Source organism: Psittacula echo, assembly GCF_963264785.1.
Source record: "Psittacula echo genome assembly, chromosome: 1".
In the NCBI taxonomy this organism is placed as follows: Eukaryota; Metazoa; Chordata; class Aves; order Psittaciformes; family Psittacidae; genus Psittacula; species Psittacula echo.
The window spans coordinates 167,069,639-167,090,248 of NC_137735.1; the positions used below are offsets into that span (position 1 = coordinate 167,069,639).

At 40.7% G+C, this 20,610-nt stretch overlaps 1 protein-coding gene across 1 annotated transcript in view; it reads right to left on the bottom strand.

Annotated features, from left to right (window-relative positions):
* USP6NL (USP6 N-terminal like) overlaps window positions 1–20,610 on the bottom strand; it is a 118,567-nt gene that overhangs the window by 34,204 nt on the left and 63,753 nt on the right. The window contains exons 5-6 of the mRNA XM_080627836.1: window positions 12,091–12,130; window positions 7,343–7,423 (exon numbers count right to left, since the gene is read on the bottom strand). Of these exons, the coding sequence (XP_080483962.1) occupies window positions 7,343–7,423; window positions 12,091–12,130 (121 nt within the window). The remainder of the gene's footprint in view (window positions 1–7,342; window positions 7,424–12,090; window positions 12,131–20,610) is intronic.

The window sequence follows — 20,610 nt, forward strand, 5'->3', positions numbered from 1 at the left end:
GTCAGGTGGCCCTGCCTGAGAAGGGGCTGGGCGAGAGGGCCTCTGGAGGTCCCGTCCCTTCCAAACCCAACCATCCTGTGATGCTGCGTGATTCTGTGATTCAGTGAAAATGACATGGCTGCACTGTGTTCTGGGAACTGGGGGGAGGAGATGGGGACCAGCACATGACAGCAACACTCCTTTCTGTTAATCATTCAGTCACCAGCCAGTTAAAAACATTATAAATGAACAGAGTATTAGCTGATTATCTTTACTGTAAGTACAATAATGCTGCCCTCTGCTGTCTTTTATTTCTTTAAGTAATATAAGGTTCAAAATATGTTGAAAAATGCTGGGTAGGGTCTATACAATTGCAAAACCAGAATCTACTCTTCTGAGTTAATAATTACTCACTCTGAAATAATAATGAAGAAGTAGAAAATTCAGCAAGTTACATTAGAATCATAGAATAGTTAGGGTTGGAAAGGATCATCTAGTTCCAACCCCCTTGCCATGGGCAGGGACACCTCACACTAAACCATGTCACCTAAGGCTCTGCCCAACCTGGCCTTGAACACCACCAGGGATGGAGCATTCACAACCTCCCTGGGAAACCCATTCCAGTGCCTCACCACCCTCTCAGTAAAGAATTTCTTCCTTAGATCCAATCTAAACTTCCCCTGTTTCAGTTTGAACCCGTTGCCCCTTGTCCTGTCACTACAGTCCCTGATGAAGAGTCCATCCAAGCATCCTTGTAGGCCCCCTTCAGACACTGGAAGCTGCTCTGAGGTCTCCACGCAGCCTTCTCTTCTCCAGGCTGAACAGCCCCAACTTTCTCAGCCTGGCTCCATACAGGAGGTGCTCCAGCCCCTGATCATCCTTGTGGCCTCCTCTGGACTTGTTCCAACAGTTCCATGTCCTTTTTATGTTGAGGACACCAGAACTGCACACAATGCTCCAAGTGAGGTCTCACGAGAGCAGAGTAGAGGGGCAGGATCACCTCCTTGGACTTGCTGGTCACGCTCCTCTTGATGCAGCCCAGGATACGGTTGCTTTCTGGGCTGCGAGCTCACACTGCAGCCGGCTCATGTTCATTTTCTCATCCACCAACACCCCCAAGTCCTTCTCTGCAGGGCTGCTCTGAATCTCTTCTCTGCCCAACCTGTATCTGTGCCTGGGATTGCTCCGACCCAGGTGTAGGACCTTGCACTTGGCATGGTTAAACTTCATCAGGTTGGCATCAGCCCACCTCACAAGCGTGTCGAGGTCCCTCTGGATGGCATCCCTTCCCTCCAGCGTATCAACCGAACCACACAGCTTGGTGTCATCGGCAAACTTGCTGAGGGCGCACTCAATCCCACTGTCCATGTCACCGACAAAGATGTTGAACAAGACCAGTCCCAACACCGATCCCTGAGGGACACCACTCGTTACCGGTCTCCAGCCGGACATGGAGCCATTGACCACAACTCTTTGCGTGCGGCCATCCAGCCAGTTCTTTATCCACCGAGTGGTCCACCCATCGAATTGATGTCTCTCCAATTTAGAGACAGGGATGTCATGCAGGACAGTGTCGAACGCTTTGCACAAGTCCAAACAAGTTTCTGGACAAGAAATGAGGCCACTATCACACAGTCTGAAGAGAGTGAATTGGCATTCCTACTGCTGCAAGATGTAAAACTGGTTTTCTTGAAAGTACGACTTTCTCAGTTATGTCAGGAAGCACAAGCACCAGAGGGACTCTGCCACCTCAAAAAGAATCATAAGAATTAAAATCTGAAGCTCACAAGAAAGTATATTTACAACGAAAAGAAAGTGTATTTATAAAGGTTGCTGTCTTTAGAGGTTCTTCAACTTCTGTGGGTTGCATAAACTGAAGAAGATGTGTAAATACAAGAGTTGCTCCATCTCATTCAAAAAAAATCTCAGGAATGCCAAGAGGGTTCTTCATTAAGGCTCTGTGTCCAGACTCCAGACTAAGTGGAGACTTGATTATTATATTCTGTGTGAATGCCAGAGCAGCTGGGAATTGTAGCTACCCTGATTGTTTCTCTTCTTCCTTTCCCTCTCAATTTAGACAACTTCAATCACAGACAGACGAAGGTAGTCAGTGAAAGATGGAAAACGCTTCAATGGAAGGACTCAAATGGGAATATAACATCTAACAGTTTAATTTAATCTTTCCTGAAAGTTATGATCATACTAAGCCAGGAAGGATTTACTGTCTGGTTGATTGTACCCTGGATTGTTAAGCAGTAAAATACAAATAGGAAATAAAAGCATAAGCTAGAGAAAGACCACAGTGAAACACAAACTTTGCTGCTCTATGACACTCCCTGCATGAGAAACAGCTGATAGAGATATGAAAGCTTTGATTTGACAATTATGAATCATACAAAGACATAAGGGCAGTTACTCACTTCAGAGACTAGTGTCCGTAAGAATCATGACGACCCCACTGAAAAGATGCCGAAATAATCATGCAGGAATCAAGGAGTTTTAGACACAAAGAAATCAGGCAAAAAAGCCAGGAGGCCTGGATGGATGAACAAGGAGCTCCTGGACAAATTCCAACACAAAAAGGAGGCCTACAGAGGGTGGAAGCAAGGACAGGTAGCCTGAGAGGAACAGAATAAATTGTCTGAGCAGCCAGGGATGTGGATATGAAAGCTAAAGCCCTGGTAGACTTCAAGCTGGCCAGGGATGTCAAGAGCAGTAAGAAAACCTTCTATGTGTATGTCAGTGGTAAAATGAAGACTAGGGGAAATGTGGGCCTTCTCTGAAGGTAGCAAGCAACTGCTCCACAGGGAGGCAGGCAAAGGCAGGGACTGGAAGAACGAAGAACTTCCCACTGTAGGAGATATTTGAAAGAATAGGGAAGCGGTTGAGCTATTACCAACACCCCTTTTCTTTAATTAGGTTTAAGCTCAGAAGTTCTAACGGGGAAACAGTGTGAAGTTTCTGGTACTCCCCTCTTGAGATATTCTGCAATAAGGATCAGGGGAGATGTAAACTGAAGCATCTCACACGCACACACATATCAGTGTGTTAATGTTCTTTCATTAATTCTCCCTGTGAAGTTATGACAGAAAAAAGTAGGGAGGCAGCTTACAGGCAGCTCTGCAGGAGCATTAAATGAAAACTGTATTTTGCAATTAAGCATAATGTCATCAAATGTATGGATTAACTTACAGCATGTGCACAGTATGAACAGATTTCTTCAAGCCAAAACTCTCTCAGTTGTAAGTATGAAGGCTCATTATAAAGGGGTTGTCTGAAGTCCCACACTTTGTACGTACCTGCTCTATCCCTGGGACCACCATCTTCTCTGACTCTCCCTTGCTCTCTTGTTAAGAACACAATTACCTCTCAAGTATTCCATTCTCCAAAGCCAAGCCATCACTACAATTATAATCTATAACCTTACAACAGTATTGCTGCAGTGTTCCCTTCAGTGCTGTTTCTAAACGGCGCTGATTTCAGGAGCAATCTAACTGCACAGAAACCATGCCAGTGTCAGTTGAAGCGAGTCTTTTAAGACAGAGGCTGGTCATTTTCTTTACCAATTTGTTCCTCTGGTGTTAACCACTTTATCCGACCAAGTGACGACAAGAAAGCAGGAGTTAGGAACTGTTCGTGCAACTACTGCTTCTGTGCTTCAAGAAGGTGAGCATGGAAAGCTGGTGCATTTTTCCAACGAACTGTCTTGATCTGTGAGTTTTGTACAATCCTGAGATAACACCAGATTTCCATACACAGCAGTGACAAATCATGTCTCAGCTTCCACTGGGAGGAGGCTGATTCTGTATTCTGCACGTTCTGGTTCACTTACCACACCAGATGTGACAAGGAATAGGGAAAACATCCTTGTTTTTAAAGAGCACTCGTGTGCTCCACCAATGTTCAACAATCAGTGGGAATTTTTCCTAGCCTCAAGCGCAGTTCATCCCCTTCATGAACATACTGAATTATTCCTGCCACTATTTATAGTTCAGCCTATAATTTGTTACATCAACCGAAACTCTTCCTGCTCAGCTGACCCGCTGTACCTTCTGCATGCTTGGTGAATAGAGGATTATTGAGTTCAGTCAGTGTATCATGGACTGACGTCACCGATGGCTGACGAGGAAGAGCTCTACTGCTTAGACAACATGTAGCTATTGTGTCCCCTGAAAGATGCATTTAACATTCTCTGTACAAACCAAGTAGCTGTCACACAGGCTTTTTTATGATCTCTTTGACGTGGGAACACACTTGGTCTTCAAAAACCACACAATTGCCAAAGTAAAACAAAGCCACAAGTGTTCTGACCTCAAGCTTCTCCTCCCAAAGGAGCTGACGGGACAGAAAGAAGGATTATGCTAAAAAATTAGGAAACAAATTATTGCTTTTTCATGCACTCACTTGATATTTTAAGAAAAGGAATTTGATAACTTCTTAGTTAGACCCTGAAAAACAACAGCCACTGGCTTTGGTATTTTTAATGGACACAAAGAGCAAGATGTAGCTACTGGTCTCAAAGCCAAAGGTAGTAAGCAGACAGGACGAGTAGGGGACATGGTGAGTAAATCTCTTCCTCTACTTGAACTGCAGTAGCTCAGTTTTCTGCTTATCAGGATAACAAGCATTGTGGTCTCAATTTCTCCCTTTAAAGTTTTCCACTGTGCACAGATCACTTATAAAACAAAAGGCTAGTAAGTGAGTGAGCTCACGCTGCAGGCCAGTCCATCCAGGAGTAACCTAGGATATAACAGTTGACCTCCAGTCCTCAGCAAAATACAGGTGGATCAGCAGCATCAGAAAATACCAACAGAAACCCCATCAGAAAATGCAAGTTTTAAGCCCTGTCGAGGAGAAGAGGAAATGATCAGGGGACTGGAGCACCTCCCATATGAAGACAGGCTGAGAAAGTTGGGGCTGTTCAGCCTGGAGAAGAGAAGGCTGCATGGAGACCTCAGAGCAGCCTTCCAGTATCTGAAGGGGGCCTACAGGGATGCTGGGGAGGGACTCTTCATCAGGGACTGTAGTGACAGGACAAGGGGTAACGGGTTCAAACTGAAACAGGGGAAGTTTAGATTGGATATAAGGAAGAAATTCTTTACTGTGAGGGTGGTGAGGCACTGGAATGGGTTGCCCAGGGAGGTTGTGAATGCTCCATCCTTGGCGGTGTTCAAGGCCAGGTTGGATGAGGCCTTGGGTGACATAGTTCAGTGTGAGGTGTCCCTGCCCATGGCAAGGGGGTTGGAACTGGATGATCTCAAGGTCCTTTCCAACCCTAACTGTTCTATGATTCTATGAAATTTGAACTTTGGAACCTCACATTCTGCGTGCATTATCCACCAAACGGCCACATGAACAGTTACGAAAACCTTCCCGGAACAGAGTGTTGGAAATGCAGCCTCTCCAGCAAGTTTCTTCCCAACTGAAACTCCTCCATAATTTTAAGATGATAAAGACTGTACTCCAGCAAATAACTTATTCACATGAAAATGCCTAGCTTTTAAAGCAAGTAAGAGCACTTAGCACTTCATGGCATACCTAACATAACCCACTCTTCACCATTGCCCTCAGACCATTTGTTGTCTGAACAGGATAAAAATACTTTTGTAACTAAAAATCCCCAAAGCAATTCAAGGATTATTATTAATGGGCAATTCACCTCCTTAAAATTCCCATGGAAAATCACTTTACTCTTTTTTCTGTTTTGTTTTTAAAAGTCAAGAACTGCTGTAGCACTGCTGGGCATTGTTAAGTAGCTGCCAGCAGATTTCAGTTCTTTCCTTTCATTTCAAAATAAAAAAGCCCACCAAGGTCTAAAATGTCCTATTCACAAATAGATCCCAGTTATAGCATCAACAAAAAAAACCACTTCTTTTGAAGATTATGAATGCTGAGTTGCATATTATTCACATTTAAACCAGATTTATCCCAAAGAGGACAGGGCATGGAATGGCTTCCTGTACTTTTTACTGTCTAAATTACTTAGTACAACTCTCCTTTTAACAAAACCAGGTATCTTGGGATATCCTAATATATCTGTGCTGGCAAGCAGGATAATTTAAATATCTCTCTCTATACAGAAATTTAAATTATATGCCCCATGTTACAACACTTTACTTGGAGAGTTACTCAAGGTGGTTTTCATTGATCCATGCTGTAACCTATCCTAGGCCCTCCAGTAAACCTGGGCTGCAAAAAAGGAGGAAAATAAGAGGGTGGAAAGATGGAAACCATACAGGAGAAGAAGATCAGTAAGAAAAAGCCTCATAGATCTTAGTAAGATGCCATCACAACTCAAAGGAGTAACTGTAAATTTGAATATTAATCATTAATATAAATGAATAAAAAAAGGTAAAGTTAAAATTCATAACCCTTGAAAGGGGATTTATGACTCCTGAAGAGCTCAACTATACTCATTTAAAGGTGGCCTCTCTTTTCGACTTTTTCCTCTTTCACATTCTCGAAGCCTAAATCAAACACAACTTCCAGCTCTCTGCAAGACAACACAAGCAGGTCTGACACTTCTGCTCCCCAGATTATTTTGCAGACATGAATGAACACTTGCAGCACTGTCTGCACTTCTGGTGTCCTCAACATAAGGAGGACATGGAACTGTTGGAACAAGTCCAGAAGAGGCCACAAGGATGATCAAGGGCTGGAGCACCTCCCGTATGGAGACAGGCTGAGAAAGTTGGGGCTGTTCAGCCTGGAGAAGAGAAGCTGCGTGGAGACCTCAGAGCAGCTTCCAGTATCTGAAGGGGGCTACAAGGATGCTGGGGAGGGACTCTTCATTAGGGACTGTAGTGATAGGACAAGGAGTGATGGGTTCAAACTGAAAGAGGGGAAATTCAGGTTAGATATAAGGAGGAAGTTCTTCCCTGTGAGGGTGCTGAGGCACTGGAACAGGTTGCCCAAAGCAGTGGTAAATGCTCCATCCCTGGCAGTGTTCAAGGCCAGGTTGAACAGAGCCTTGGGCAACATGGTCTGGTGTGAGGTGTCCCTGACCATGGCGGGGGGTTGGAACTGGATGAGCTTAAGGTCCTTTCCAACCTAAACCATTCTATGATTCTATGCTGTGATCCCAGTTCCCACAGTCCAAGCACAAAGCAGTGCAGCACAGAATTATCATCATTAATCAGTTAAGAGAGCCCACGCATTATTGCCCTTAGAAATTCCTTGCATTTGACCACCAGTTTTGTTGGGTTATTATGTATTATTGCATTTTGGAAAAATAAAAAGCTTTTTGCTTTCAGGGTGGGGTGTTGTGGGCCTTTTTCCCAGATCTCATAAACAGAGAATCTAATTTAAGGTTATACATTCATCCAGATGTGACAGCTAATGAAAAAAGCACACATAACTTTACCTTTTCACTGTTCTTGTATTTTTCCCAGCTTTTCAGCATCTTCACCCATTTTGTAGTCCTTTCAATTTCATGCTGTTTTTGCTGAAAAGAAATGAGAAGTTTTTAATCTTTCCAAAATGAATACATTTCAAAGGATGATTTTCTAAAAATATTGAGAAAAAGTTTAGCACAACATCATCAACTCTAGGCAGTCATCTAAGAACAGCAACAAAGAGTAACATCGGTTCACTTCAAACAGCCAATCCAAAATCAAGCAGAAACCCTTGTTTTCAGCTCTATGTAAAGAATTGTATTTTGTAAGAAGAGTTTAACTACGAGATTTATAAAAGTTTCTTCTCCTACACATTTCAGGCAAGCACAAAAACCTGCAATTTGTTTTTCTACTTGGTAAATTTTCAGTGATCACACAAAACATCCCTACTTAAAAAGCACAAAGAACACGAACAAAAACAAGCAGATGCAAGAGCAACGGTGCAGGAGCGGAAGCAGGAACAAGCTCTAATTCTGGGCATTAAGAGCAAGAAAGCCTTGCTGTAATTCTCATCCTTGGCTTGCTACATTTTTCCTAAGTGGCTCCATATCCAACATCAAGGATTTCTTCTAAAGGCAAGATCTACTTGCTTAAATTCCATTACTGACAGGAGGGTTTCAGCAACAAGGTGATAAGATGAGAAATCAAACCAAAACAAACTCCATCTTCTCAAAATAAATACTTATATTAAGTAGTATAACAAGTAACATAATAAAAATGTGAATTCCACATGTTATTTATATTATAGACAGCTTTAAAAGTACAGGACAACCCTACTGCCTTAAAGGCCACCCCGCCTATGAAAACCTTCCTACAGCTGCCATTTCTTGAACTTGGGAAACAAACTTTATAAGAAGCTTTTTAGTGTGTATTTCACATGCTGTAAAGTAGGTGAGGTGTCTCTGATTATACATATTATATATATATGATTTTATATATTATCTAATTATATACAATTAGATAATATTATATATAATATTATCTAATTATATATAGAATTAGATATGTATTATGTATTACAAAGTTAACTATTAACTGTGTTTTTAATTTTCTTTTAAAATTACACTTTTCAACTCTTTTTTGGAGCTGAGGATTCACATTGGAAAAGCTAAAGCAGAAAAATGTACATGTGTGGCTATTGCCTTCTCTTCAGAGATGAATACAAACAGGGGGCTTTGTAAAGGACGGCTCCCCTCTATGTCCAACTTCAAATCCAGGGCTTAATCAAGACTGAAAAGATATTCTGTTTCATATGTTTAGTGATGCATCCTGGTAACAATGTAAGAGTTTAATTTCACAGCTCTGCAGGATACTGAAAACTTATTAATACTTTCATTAAGTATTCATTCAGTCAACTTGCATCTGAAATGTTGGGGAAAAATAGAAAAAAAAATTACTACTTATTGTCTCAACAGAATTCTAATTTTACTTCCAGCTTTTACTCATCAGAATTGGTACATTCTTTCTGGGTTATCAATGCAACAAAATAGGCAAAGGAATCCTTTAATCCAGGAGCCCAAAGCCTTGCACTTGCAGAAATACAACTTGATGACTGTTGAGGTCCAGCCCAACCATGATTCAGTCCACGAAGCGTCCTGGAAATAGCTTGGTTTACGGTTTTTAAGTTGTTTTCATTTGAATCCAACTGACTGAAGCCTTACACAAAGTTATAGGGAAAGAAGTGCCTCTACTCTTTCAACCTTAACTTATCTAACTATTCACACTGCAATCAACTGCCCACATTCTTGTTCAGGTTCCATGCCATATATGGTAATAGCTCAGCCACTTACCTATTTTTAATTATTTAATTAAAACACTTTCCTTAAGAGTTAGGTTAAAGGGGACCTGTGGAAAAACTACCAAGAACTGCTGCTTCCCAGATTTCATAAGTTTCACAACACTGTTTGTGATTCTCCCCCACACTCACTCACAACCTCTCTAAGAAATAAGCTTTTTTAACATCTCTTCAAGCAGATGTTCTCCAGGCATAGTTTAGATTGCAGGAATAACACTGCTATCAAGCCAGGAAAGATCTCTGCCCTCAACATGTTGTTCGAATAATCTGTAACAAAAATAAAACCCGATCGGCTCCCACAGTCTTTTTTGTATGTTTGATCTGCTTTCATGGGTTTTGTTCTTGCGAGACAGCAGCTCCCTTCAATTGTAGGCTTGTTCAAGCTTTTAAGTCTTCTGTGTCAATTTATCCTAGTTCTCAAGTGATGATACTGTAGTCAAAATAGCAATTATTTCTGTGTTCAGTGGCTGAAAACTTTTAGCTAGTTTATGTTCACTTTCATGTCTAACAGATGCAACACTGGAACCACGGACAGATCTGACGCAGCTCATTGCAGAGCAGAGCAATGCTGCTGCTGCTCTTTCAGGCAAGTTCCATGTAGTTGTCACTAAAAAAAGAATAAATCCATTCATTTACCTTCTGAGTACATTTTACACTTTGAAGCAATTTTGCCACTGGCAATAACAGAAGCCCCAACTGAAGCAAAGAAGGTTTCTTTCTCTTGTGTCAGTAAATAATACGCTACTGAAAGCGTAAAGTTGGGTTGACAAGCATCCATCTTCCGTGTATCACTCTCTCTTCCTGGAGATCAAGTGTGCTGGAGCTAAGGCTTAAAGGAATGCTTCAGCAGAAGCCTCAGACAAAACCAGAACTCACTGAACTGCTCCCTGGAGAATTTATAACCAAGTAAACCAAAGAAACGCAAACAAACTGAAAACTACCTACAAAACATTTCATAGCACTTCAACAGAGTCACACACACATTCAAGATTTCCTGAGGTCAGTTCTCTCTCTGCTTGTCTCCTCTAGCTCATCTTTCCTCCCCTTGTTTTACCTCAAATGTGCTGCATGGTTAACCTAAATCGTAAGTTATCCATGATGAAGGACAACGATTCAATGCATTTAAGTCACCAAGCACCCAGCAGGGTAATGAAGCAGCAAAACCGCCTTGCATTCACTGTAATAACGCTTATTCTAGAAGTATTGCACATGTAAATACACAAGCAGAAAACCCATCGTAAACCCTTTACACCAGAGGGTACATGAAGAACAGAGATTCAAAATTCACAAGGACACAACAATTCTTTACAGAAGTGGCAAACTAAATGAAAACGTGGCTTAGGAATGTCTTTGAAAATTCAGAAATAAGGCAAAAGGAAAGCATAAACAGTTCTACCAAGTAAATGCCTTTAAAATATATTCCACAGAAAGCTTTTAGTCTTAGCCTATGTTAACATGACACATGAATTATCCTGTCAATGGTATCTTGAACATTGTAAAGATTCAAACACAGCTGACAGAAGGCAGGTAAACCTCAAACCAGCAGAGGTCAGGGCATCACCAGCAGTAGAGCCAGGAGTCTAACACAGAGAGTGTTACTGCACGATTACAAGACAGCACTAGATTTGCAATTTAACATTGATTCAATAAATACAGTTTCTATGCTGACATTTTGTCTGAGACAGCACAAATACAATATGGGACAGAGAACTCAGACACTATTTTCCCCCAACAATTTAAGGCTACCTACAAAGCCACGGTGAATCAGAGCTTTAGTACACATACACCACAGTAACTGCAACCTGTCCAATGTATGCTCATAGACTCACCCCCTGCTGTGTCCTTCTGACAGAAATTAAATTCTATGCACCTCACTGTGTTATTAAGTGTAATGAAACATCACAGGTAAACCAACTATTTCAGGCTGCATACACAGAAACACACATGAACCAAGGCAAAACAAAAGGGACTCAGAAGTTCCCTTCCTTTATGAGAAGTGTTTCTTACCAGCCCTATAATGAAGCTCCACATAACTCATTTTCAGAAGCACTCCTACTCAACACCCAGGGAGCTGAGCTGCCTTGGAACAAGTCATTCCATCCCTCTTCCATGCCCCCTACTGATTTGTGCAGCCAAAAGGACCAACTGATGATACAGAAGATCAATATGGGACAAACAAGAATAACCTGATCTGGTCTTGGGTATAACTATGGGGCTGACAGACTAAGGAGAAATACCAATAGTAACTAGGCCCAGACAAGTAGAAAATCAGTTCCAGATAATTTTAATAAAAGCTTTCCACATTCCCAAAGCATCAGATCCCAAACTTCTCCTCCAACACCCACCAGCAGCAGCAGGATTTCTGGACTAGGGCCTGCACCAGCTGCTGCCAGGTCTTGCATGTCCATAGTGTATGTGTCTCATCAACTCAACAAGAGGTCATGAAGTTTCAGTGGCAGCCAGGGTATTTGTCACCATTTCCCAAACCAGAAAAGCGTGCTTCACTCCTCAGGGGACAGCCACCTACACATCAGCATCAAAGCCACCACCTCACTTGGACAATCCATCCACCCAGCACAGCTGGTGACAGCTCATAGAACGGAGACAATAGCTGCCCCAGGACAGAGCTGGGTGTGCTCTCTTCAGGAGCTCTGTTTCCTTTACTAGATCATTTAATGGGTGAGGAAAACTCACGTCTCATTGCAACTAGTACCTGTAAGCTTCTGCAGGCCCCAAGGGATCTGTGGGTGAGTTAATATGGCCTTGAGGACCACAGTCATTACGGGATTCAGAACATGTTTCTTTGGGAATGCAAATCACTGAATGCTTCATCTCCTCATTTCATAGGGATTTGTGTGAAGAGAGTCATAAATCTGTAAACGTTCACTTCCTAGTCAAAAAGCTGGACGACACTGGACTTACCTTTTCTATCACTGCATCATGGACAGGAAGCTCCTGTGGACTGAAAATAAAGACAGAGTTCGCATTACTCTTGGGTCATCTTGGCACAAAATCATTTCTGTCTAGGTCTTACAAGTAATCATTTACAGCAGCAACATGAAGCAATGAGCAAACAAGAATTCAGATCTCTAGGGAACTAAGACAATGACACACAGGAGCTCCTGGGATTTATTTCGGAGACACAGTAAAACTCACAATATTCAGAACTAGAACGATTTCAATCTTAAACCTTCTAAATCAAAGCAGTTGTACAGCTTCAAAAGACAAGGACTTAAAGTGTATTTTCTTCTTTTGGAAAAGCACCCTGTGCTGTACTACTGAACTGAAACCAAAGTGGTATTTTTGTTGTGTTTATTAAACCATACTACTGAAACACCCCTAAAACGGTTCCCTCCTTTACTACTGTGCCCTGTCCAAGGCACTGAGACTTTCCTTGACTTAATTTCCATTTTCTTAAAAATCTATGGAACTTACTGTGAATAACAGGGAGGAGATGGTAGATGCTTTATTAACATTTAAAACCACATTCCTTTCGCTTCTTATTCTAACTCCAAAAAGGCAGGTTACAAATTGAAAGCTTGAAAAGCAGCCATTGAACAGATACATTTTCAGGCTTTGTATTATTCTGTTTCATTCTGAGGGCTCCAACTTCTATTTTTCTTATCAAAGAAACTTTTCTTAGCAAAAGTAACCAGACCACTTTGATGCCCAATGAGGCCGCTTTCCTTCACCTGCATCATCTGCAGCTTCTCAGAACACAGGTAAATAGCCAGGTTTCAGCCTCCTTCCGCTCTACAAATGAAGTAACACACCAACAAAACCCTGTCTAAAAGGGACTAAAAAGCAGATACTACATGAAATTCTTTATAAAAGAAAATAATAATCCTACTGTGTTTTAATATTATGAAAAGAATTCCTATCCACATCACTGTAGCTTTCTGAAGAGAGGACATTAAACACAAGTATTTTAGACCTGCATCAAATCTGCACAAGGGTGAAAAACACACCAGGCGAGGCTACAAAAATAGTTGCTGATGCAGTCACTGTAAGAACAACCTGATGCAAAATGCTTCAATTTTATTTGACCTCATTTATTTCATTTAAAAGGTGTGGTTTCAGATTCAGAAGTTATAGCTGAATAACTTTGAATTACTTCATTTAATGGAAAAGCTTGTTCCAATCAACGCATTTGCCAAGACCACACTCACAAGTCAAAATTTCCAGTGATCAGCCTAGAAACTTCAAAAAGCCAAAAGAGCATTCATAGCATCCCAGACTGGTTTGGGTTGGAAGAGACCTTAAAGCTCATCCAGCTCCAACCCCTGCCATGGGCAGGGACACCTTCCACTGGAGCAGCTTGCTCCAAGCCCCTGTGTCCAACCTGGCCTTGAACACTGCCAGGAATGGGGCAGCCACAGCTTCTCTGGGCACCCTGTGCCAGTGCCTCAGCACCCTCACAGGGAAGAACTTCCTAAAATCTAATCTAAATCTTCACTCTTTCAGTTTAAAGCCACCGTGTTCCTTTTGAACCGCATTGCAAAAAGCACAATCTGCTCATTTAGAAGCACTTTCCAAGTATCTGAATGTTTTCTTGATAAAAGCCATCAAAATACAAAAAAATGTGATTAACATCTAACGCACTAGAAATAGCCTGTACTCAAGCTGTAAATGCTGTATGGTTATGGTATTGTGCACAGTGCCATATAACTAAACTAATTGAAAGTAGGCCCTTCGTATGCCAAACAACAGCTAGAAATTAAGCTTATTTAAACAGAAGTGAAAAATGTAGCAATGAGGAAGAAAAAAATCAATTTATTAATCTGCTTGGGGTGAGCTGTCATTTGGTTTGGACTGCAGTACAAAGATTACTAAACTGTTCACTTCTTTAGTGCCAGACGCAGGAACCGTCACCTCACCAGAAGCCTCTCTGACAACAAGACAAACGTACAGCAGCCTCATTCTTCACGGCCCTACAAGATCACGCCAGCAGCTGGCTGCACACACAAGAAGCTCTTTTTTCCTCCAGTGCTGCCTGCAGCGTGCAAGACACCGATCGGATGGCTCCACATCCCTATGGATTCACACCGGACGCCGCAACTCCTCTGCTTAACTGGTATCACTTGACAGGTCATCTTGACATTTCCTAATCTGGCATGGAAGTGAATCACATGAGAGAGTTAATCAAACCTCATTTTATTACACAAAATGAACTGCAATGATTTATTAAGGAGCTGCTCTCTGCTAATTTCAGAAGTTAGCATCAATGTGCAAACTGAATCTACCCAGCAGTGAAAGAAGGCTCCTTTGTCCTAGGGAAGCAGACACCACACTCCCTCGCTAAACTAACCCAGCAGCAAACATCTGACCACATTCCTTATTATTTCTTCAGCTGCATAGCTATGCACTAACACCACATACCTGCGCATTTCCAGCACGGAAATTCCACAGGAGCACATTAAGCCAGCCCCATGGTTTTATTCCCCTAAATGCTGCTGGCAGCTGAGCGCCAGGAAAAGAGCACAGAAGCCGAGTGAGTTGCCACGGGCTGCTCAGTAACGCATGGCACTGGAATGCAGGAGTTCCTGGAGATCTTCCTCTCAGTTAACTAGATCACACTACCTACGCCCATGTACTCACATAGTATTCAAAGCTATCCTGCAAGGACTAAGGAAAAGGCACAGTGGGCAAACAAACTCTCTCACGCCCCTAAAGATACTTTAAATAAATACATTTCCATTTAGTGTATGTATTTTCTATGCAAAAGAACTTTATAGATTCATTTTGTAAAAAGGGTAAGGTGGAATCAGACAAAATCAATTCACATCTATGCACCAGTGCAATTTGATTGTACCTTTGTTCTTTATAACGATGAACCTTCCCCTTCCTTCCCCAGCCTAGCCAATCCAATATTGTTATACCTTCATTATTTTTTTAATGCTGAATCTTTTCCCACCATTCCCAGCCTACATAAAGTTGTGTTTTCCAATGTTTTTATCTGTGTACTTTACCAGGTAATAATGTGAAGTAGTAAACAATATTAATCTAATATGGCCACATCCTGCCCTAAGATGACTGCTCGACTTTAACAGCTAAAGTAACATTCATTTAGGGGATACAGAGAAGATGACCAGGACTGATTAATGTAAATAGCCTGGAATCATTCAACACTTGATATACAAAAGAGGAGTCACAGAGACACCATTTAACTGAACTCATGGAAGTAAGGTCTTGCTTAACAGAAACAAAATCTTAACACTCTATTCTCCACAAGAAAGATCCAAACCAGGTAAATTCACCCATTGAATCACACAGGAATTAAGATTCATGACACATGGAATGCATCTCTGTCCCAGGCACAAGGGCTGCAGCCTCTCCCACCTGCACGCTGGGCAGCCCACACTGCAACCTAAGGGCAGCTTAAAAGGGCTCCATCAGTGCCAAGCAGCTCTGGTTACAAGAAAGGTCTGAACATGTTGTCTACAGGTTTGTAGCCTTAAACCTGCCTTTGTCATTAACTTCACTGAACAAACTGGATACTCACTCCACACGAAACAATTCCAAAGACTGTCAGATCTAAGATAAACTTCAGTATGTGAATTTCATGCGTAATAAAACCTCCCTTTTTTCAGACAAACACATACATGATCTGTTGAATTTATCAGACACACAAAGACACTAATGCACATAGTTCATTGATCTTTAACACCCGTAAGATGTGATGTCAGACAATACTGGTACATAGTAAAACAGGGATATAGCAAGACTGGGGCATACTGAGGGATGAATGATCCTCAGTCCTGACTTTCAGGAAATCAGAACTTTGATCCCTGGAAGATGTGGTCAGCTTGATTCTATGGGACAGGGTATTTCTCCTTTAGTCAGCCTTGGGACTGGCTTTTTAGTAGGGCCTGTAGCGAGAGGACAAAGGGTGCTGATTTTAAACTGAAAGAGGGGAGACTCACATAAGGAATAAGTTTTATGATGAGGGTAATGAAACACTGCAACAAGTTGTCCAGAGAAGCTGAGGCTGCCCCATCCCTAGAAACATTAAAGGTCAGGTTGGATGGGGCTCTGGGCAACATGATCTAATTGAAGATGTTACTGCTCATGGCAGAGGAGTTGGATTAGGTGACCTTTAAAGGTCCCTTCCAACCTAAACTACTCAATGATTCAATGAACAAGCACTGAGGCCAAATCCTAACTCAAATAAGGAGCAGGGTCCATATGAATGAAATGCACTTTTTCATTAGATTATCAGTGATGAATGGATTTTACATCTTGAAGCCTACCACGATGGCTAACACACAGTCCCGTGAATTTTTCAAGATCACTTACAACAAATATTAATCTTAAATGCACAAACATCTGACACTTCAGAACAGATCTATGGTTCTGACCATTAAGCTGTGTTGTAATCAGCCTCCTCGAGTCTCAAGACTTAACCAGCTTACAGCCAGGGACCTACCGCTGCCGTTTAAATCAGTCTCCTTTAAACAGCATTTTGATATATTTGTTCAATATAAACACAAGGAAAGACTTTCTCATACTAATCACTCATCAGGTTTATTCTTTTCCTGCATTAGTATTTGAATCCCAAATACGTTCCCTGCTGGCTCAAATTACAGCATTTCCCTGCTTTTAGCTTGGCTTAAATAAATCTAAGAAATGCAAAGGCTGCTCTATCATTTGCAGCTTCAGCTGAGGATGGAAAATGTTTAGTGCAACAATCAGCAGCCTTGAGGTGTTGATAACCCCAGAACTGTAAATTCCAGACGATCAATTCCATTCTTCACTGCTCCAAGTTATATGAACCCTGACATCCCATTTTTCATTGGGAAAAAGTGGCAAAAATTGACTGTAATAAACTAAAAATCTTTATGCTGAAGGTTACTTGCCCAAAGAGATAGTACATTCAAAATTTCTATGTAAGTTGTATTTTCATTTCTCATAATTTCTATTTCAAAACACCCCACCCGCTTACAAACCCTCTCTACTTGCTGTAGTCTTTCTTATCCCAGAGGGAATTAGCATGCACTGTGAAGAACTTTGTGGTCCTTTAAGCTGAAACACACTGCAGGAGTAATTGTGATACGTGCAAGTCATTATTTAATAAGTCATCTTAATTCAATAGTCCTTTACAACTGAACTCCCTGTAACATGGCTATTAAAAAACTCAAATCATTACAAAACCTGTGGTGCAGTCCCTAGGCAAAACAGTTTCTCAAGCTATTTCTCAGTTGTTTTCTCATGCTCTCTTCAAAGTACTACTAAGTGCAATAGCATCACCTTGTATCACTCCATGGCACATTTGAACTGCAAAGCATTTTGAAATCCTGTTTGGTGTCACACAGTAAATACAAAGTGAGAAAAGTTTCTTGCAGAACACTTATCTTCATGTTCTCATTGATTTAATCATGTAAAAAACAGATGCTGTGTGTTCAGTTTTTCATTTGTGATGCACGTAGTGTGTAAATCCAAGCAGAAAACACATTTGCTACTACTTGGAATTACTTTGAAAGAATTCTTTAAAAATACTGAAAAAAAATCACTCACCTGTGCCATTTTTTAACTTTGGAATTTGTGAGTTAACTTAGGCATTTGTGAGTGAAACCCACAAAAACACTACTAAAGCATAAAACCCAACAGCAAAAGTGTCTCACAAAATAAATTTGTGAAGAGTGATCACACACAGGTAAAATACAAGAAGGAAGGGAATTCACTTGACGGGTGTCTGAGCAAAAAAAGCTTTAGTACAAATGGAGTTGTTTTGCTGTACAATACAGAACTCGGATATTGTGTAACAAATTGCAGCAATATTTCAGTACTCTGATAGTAAAGGTAAATCTTCCCTTCCCAAGTATGAGCAGTTGTTAGGCTGTGTAATTTGTCAGAAATGAGTTGTAGGAGCTATATCTTTACTAGACAAAAAATCCCGGTATCTTCACACCGGGAAACCAGTTCTATAATGATAAACACAGTGTGAGGTGTCCCTGCCCATGGCAGGGGGGTTGGAACTGGATGATCTTAAGGTCCTTTCCAACCCTAACTATTCTATGATTCTATGACCAGGTGAGCTTTTAGGTCTTAGGTCTGCCAGCCTTTCGGTGTCTGACAGACAGCACATAAAACAAGCAATATGGATAGTTATAACAGTGTTTTGCAATAGAATGACACCTTATTTTATAGATATGTGTACGTGTGCATATATATATATAAAAGTGTGCCCACACACACACACAGATGCATACATACATATAAAAACTCCATATTGTTTCCAGGTAGCTTTTACAGCCTCCTGCCATAGAATATCTACACCGATCTTTGCTCTAAAGTTAGCTGAAAAGTGCTTCACAATCACCTTACAGGAGGGAAGATATCTAAGACTAATTGTGCAGTTCACACGACACACAGCATTGTTACTTCTGACGAATATTTCCGTGTCTGAATTATGTCCCAAGATGGGCTACAAAGCAAACTGTATTCTGAAGTCCACTGAAAAAAATCATTAACCATTGTAAGTAGAAACAACCAATATTTCAATGTCATGCCTTTCTCTAGACCCACGATTAAGTTATTCTACTCTTTATAGCACAGATCTAAAGCACAACTGAGCACTGAATTCAGATCCTTTAGTCCAAACAAGGTAATTTTCAGAAGAACTCTGATTATGATTGCTTTAATCTTCCAACCTTTGAACAGAAATTAAAGGCAATAATGGCATTTACAAAACAAATAATACAGGAGAAGATTTCTGAAAATATTAAGGAGAAGGTAAGAAAGCTGGGCTTTAAACTAAATGATGATGTTTCTCGGATAAAGTTTTATGGATCGCTTCCTTCTTTCCATTATACATTTTACTTCAAGCAACCTGCTCTAGTGGAAGATGTCCCTGCCTGTGGCAGGGGGTTGGAACTGGAAGAGCTTTAAGGTCCCTTCCAACCCAAAGCATTTAATTCTGTGATTCTACTTACATAACTCCCAATTTTGACTGTATGTGTCTATCAAAATAACTGGGGCTCTGCTACCGTAATCATCCACTTTGAATTTTCAGCAAATAACCTCTGCACAGCATGGGGGTGGTGACTACAGCAGATTAGAAGCAGCTTGCAGAAGTTTGGTTAAAATTCATGAGCAAGCCAAAGCAATTAATTAACATAAGGATAAGCCAATGTGATATCCCACAATATAATTACCAGGAAATATGCTGCAAGAAAGAATTAAATGCTGTCAAAAGACTGGATCGCATGTGATTATGTGACTAGGTTTAATCACAATTGTTATTTGTGGATTCAGTGGATGTTGCTGCCAATGCGCACAGCACAGTGCCATGAACATGTAGCTCCTGTCCAGGAAGACTCAAGTAATGCATATGCTCAGAGAGAAAAGAAAATCCAAATGAACCTCAAAGTGATGACTTTTTAGTAAAGTACTTTCATACTTGGGGAAGATAACTTCAGTGTAAGTTTTTATTGTCTATACTAAAAGTGATCAAGATATCCTTAGAAAAGATACCTACAGTTTTGCTGCCCCATGCTAACATCCATGCTTTCTTGGGTCTTTAGTAAAAGATGGGTTCTAGATGCAAACTTTAAAGTTTTCCCAGCTTGGAATCAAAAAACCTTTGAGAAAATCTCTGCTTAATTGAACAGAAGCATTTCTAATGATTTCTGATAACACTTGAATTGGACATATACAGACAGAGAGGTCAAAAACATCTTCTCAGAACCATATAAATTAGTCTAAGCTACCTTAAAACTCCCAAGAGGCTAAGAGACAAATGACAAAGAATGAATCTTTTTGCCTTCCAATTTATACTTGATAAATAAATGACTAAAACATCTAGGATTTTTTCCTTAAGCACATGTGTGTGTGTATATATATATATATATACACACACATATATATATATTGATTTTAAGTACTGCTTGAAGGTTAGTTACTGTGTAGATCACTTACACTATATATTAATAGCAATTGAGGACTTACATGTTGGCAGCTTCATCTGCATTAAAATTCATGTGCTATGCAAAGCATATTCCAACATAAGTTAACTAAGCTGGTAGTGTTCCAGCAATATATATTTGCTTACTGCTGAAGCTCAATGTCCCTATGCTTGCTTCTCTTATGAAATGACTTTCTCCAGTCTAAAATTCCACTTTGGTGGGTCTTTCAGTTGGGTCAAGAGTAGCAGCATCTTTATACTTGTGAAAAATGTTGTCCCAGATCTCTTTTAGCACTCTTAATAATCAAGGCCAGTGAAGCACACTATGGCAATCCCTTATGTTCAGTTAACTTTAATCTTCTATAAATGCTAAATATAGCAGGAAATATATGTGGTAATAATGATTATGTTAAATCCTTACATTTTAGGGCTTCAGCAGTAACTCAAAATGAGCGTGTATCGCTTTATGTATGTTGTATAAATTAAATCATATTACCATATTCAATTGTTCTTTCAGTTCTGCTACTTAAAAACTCTTT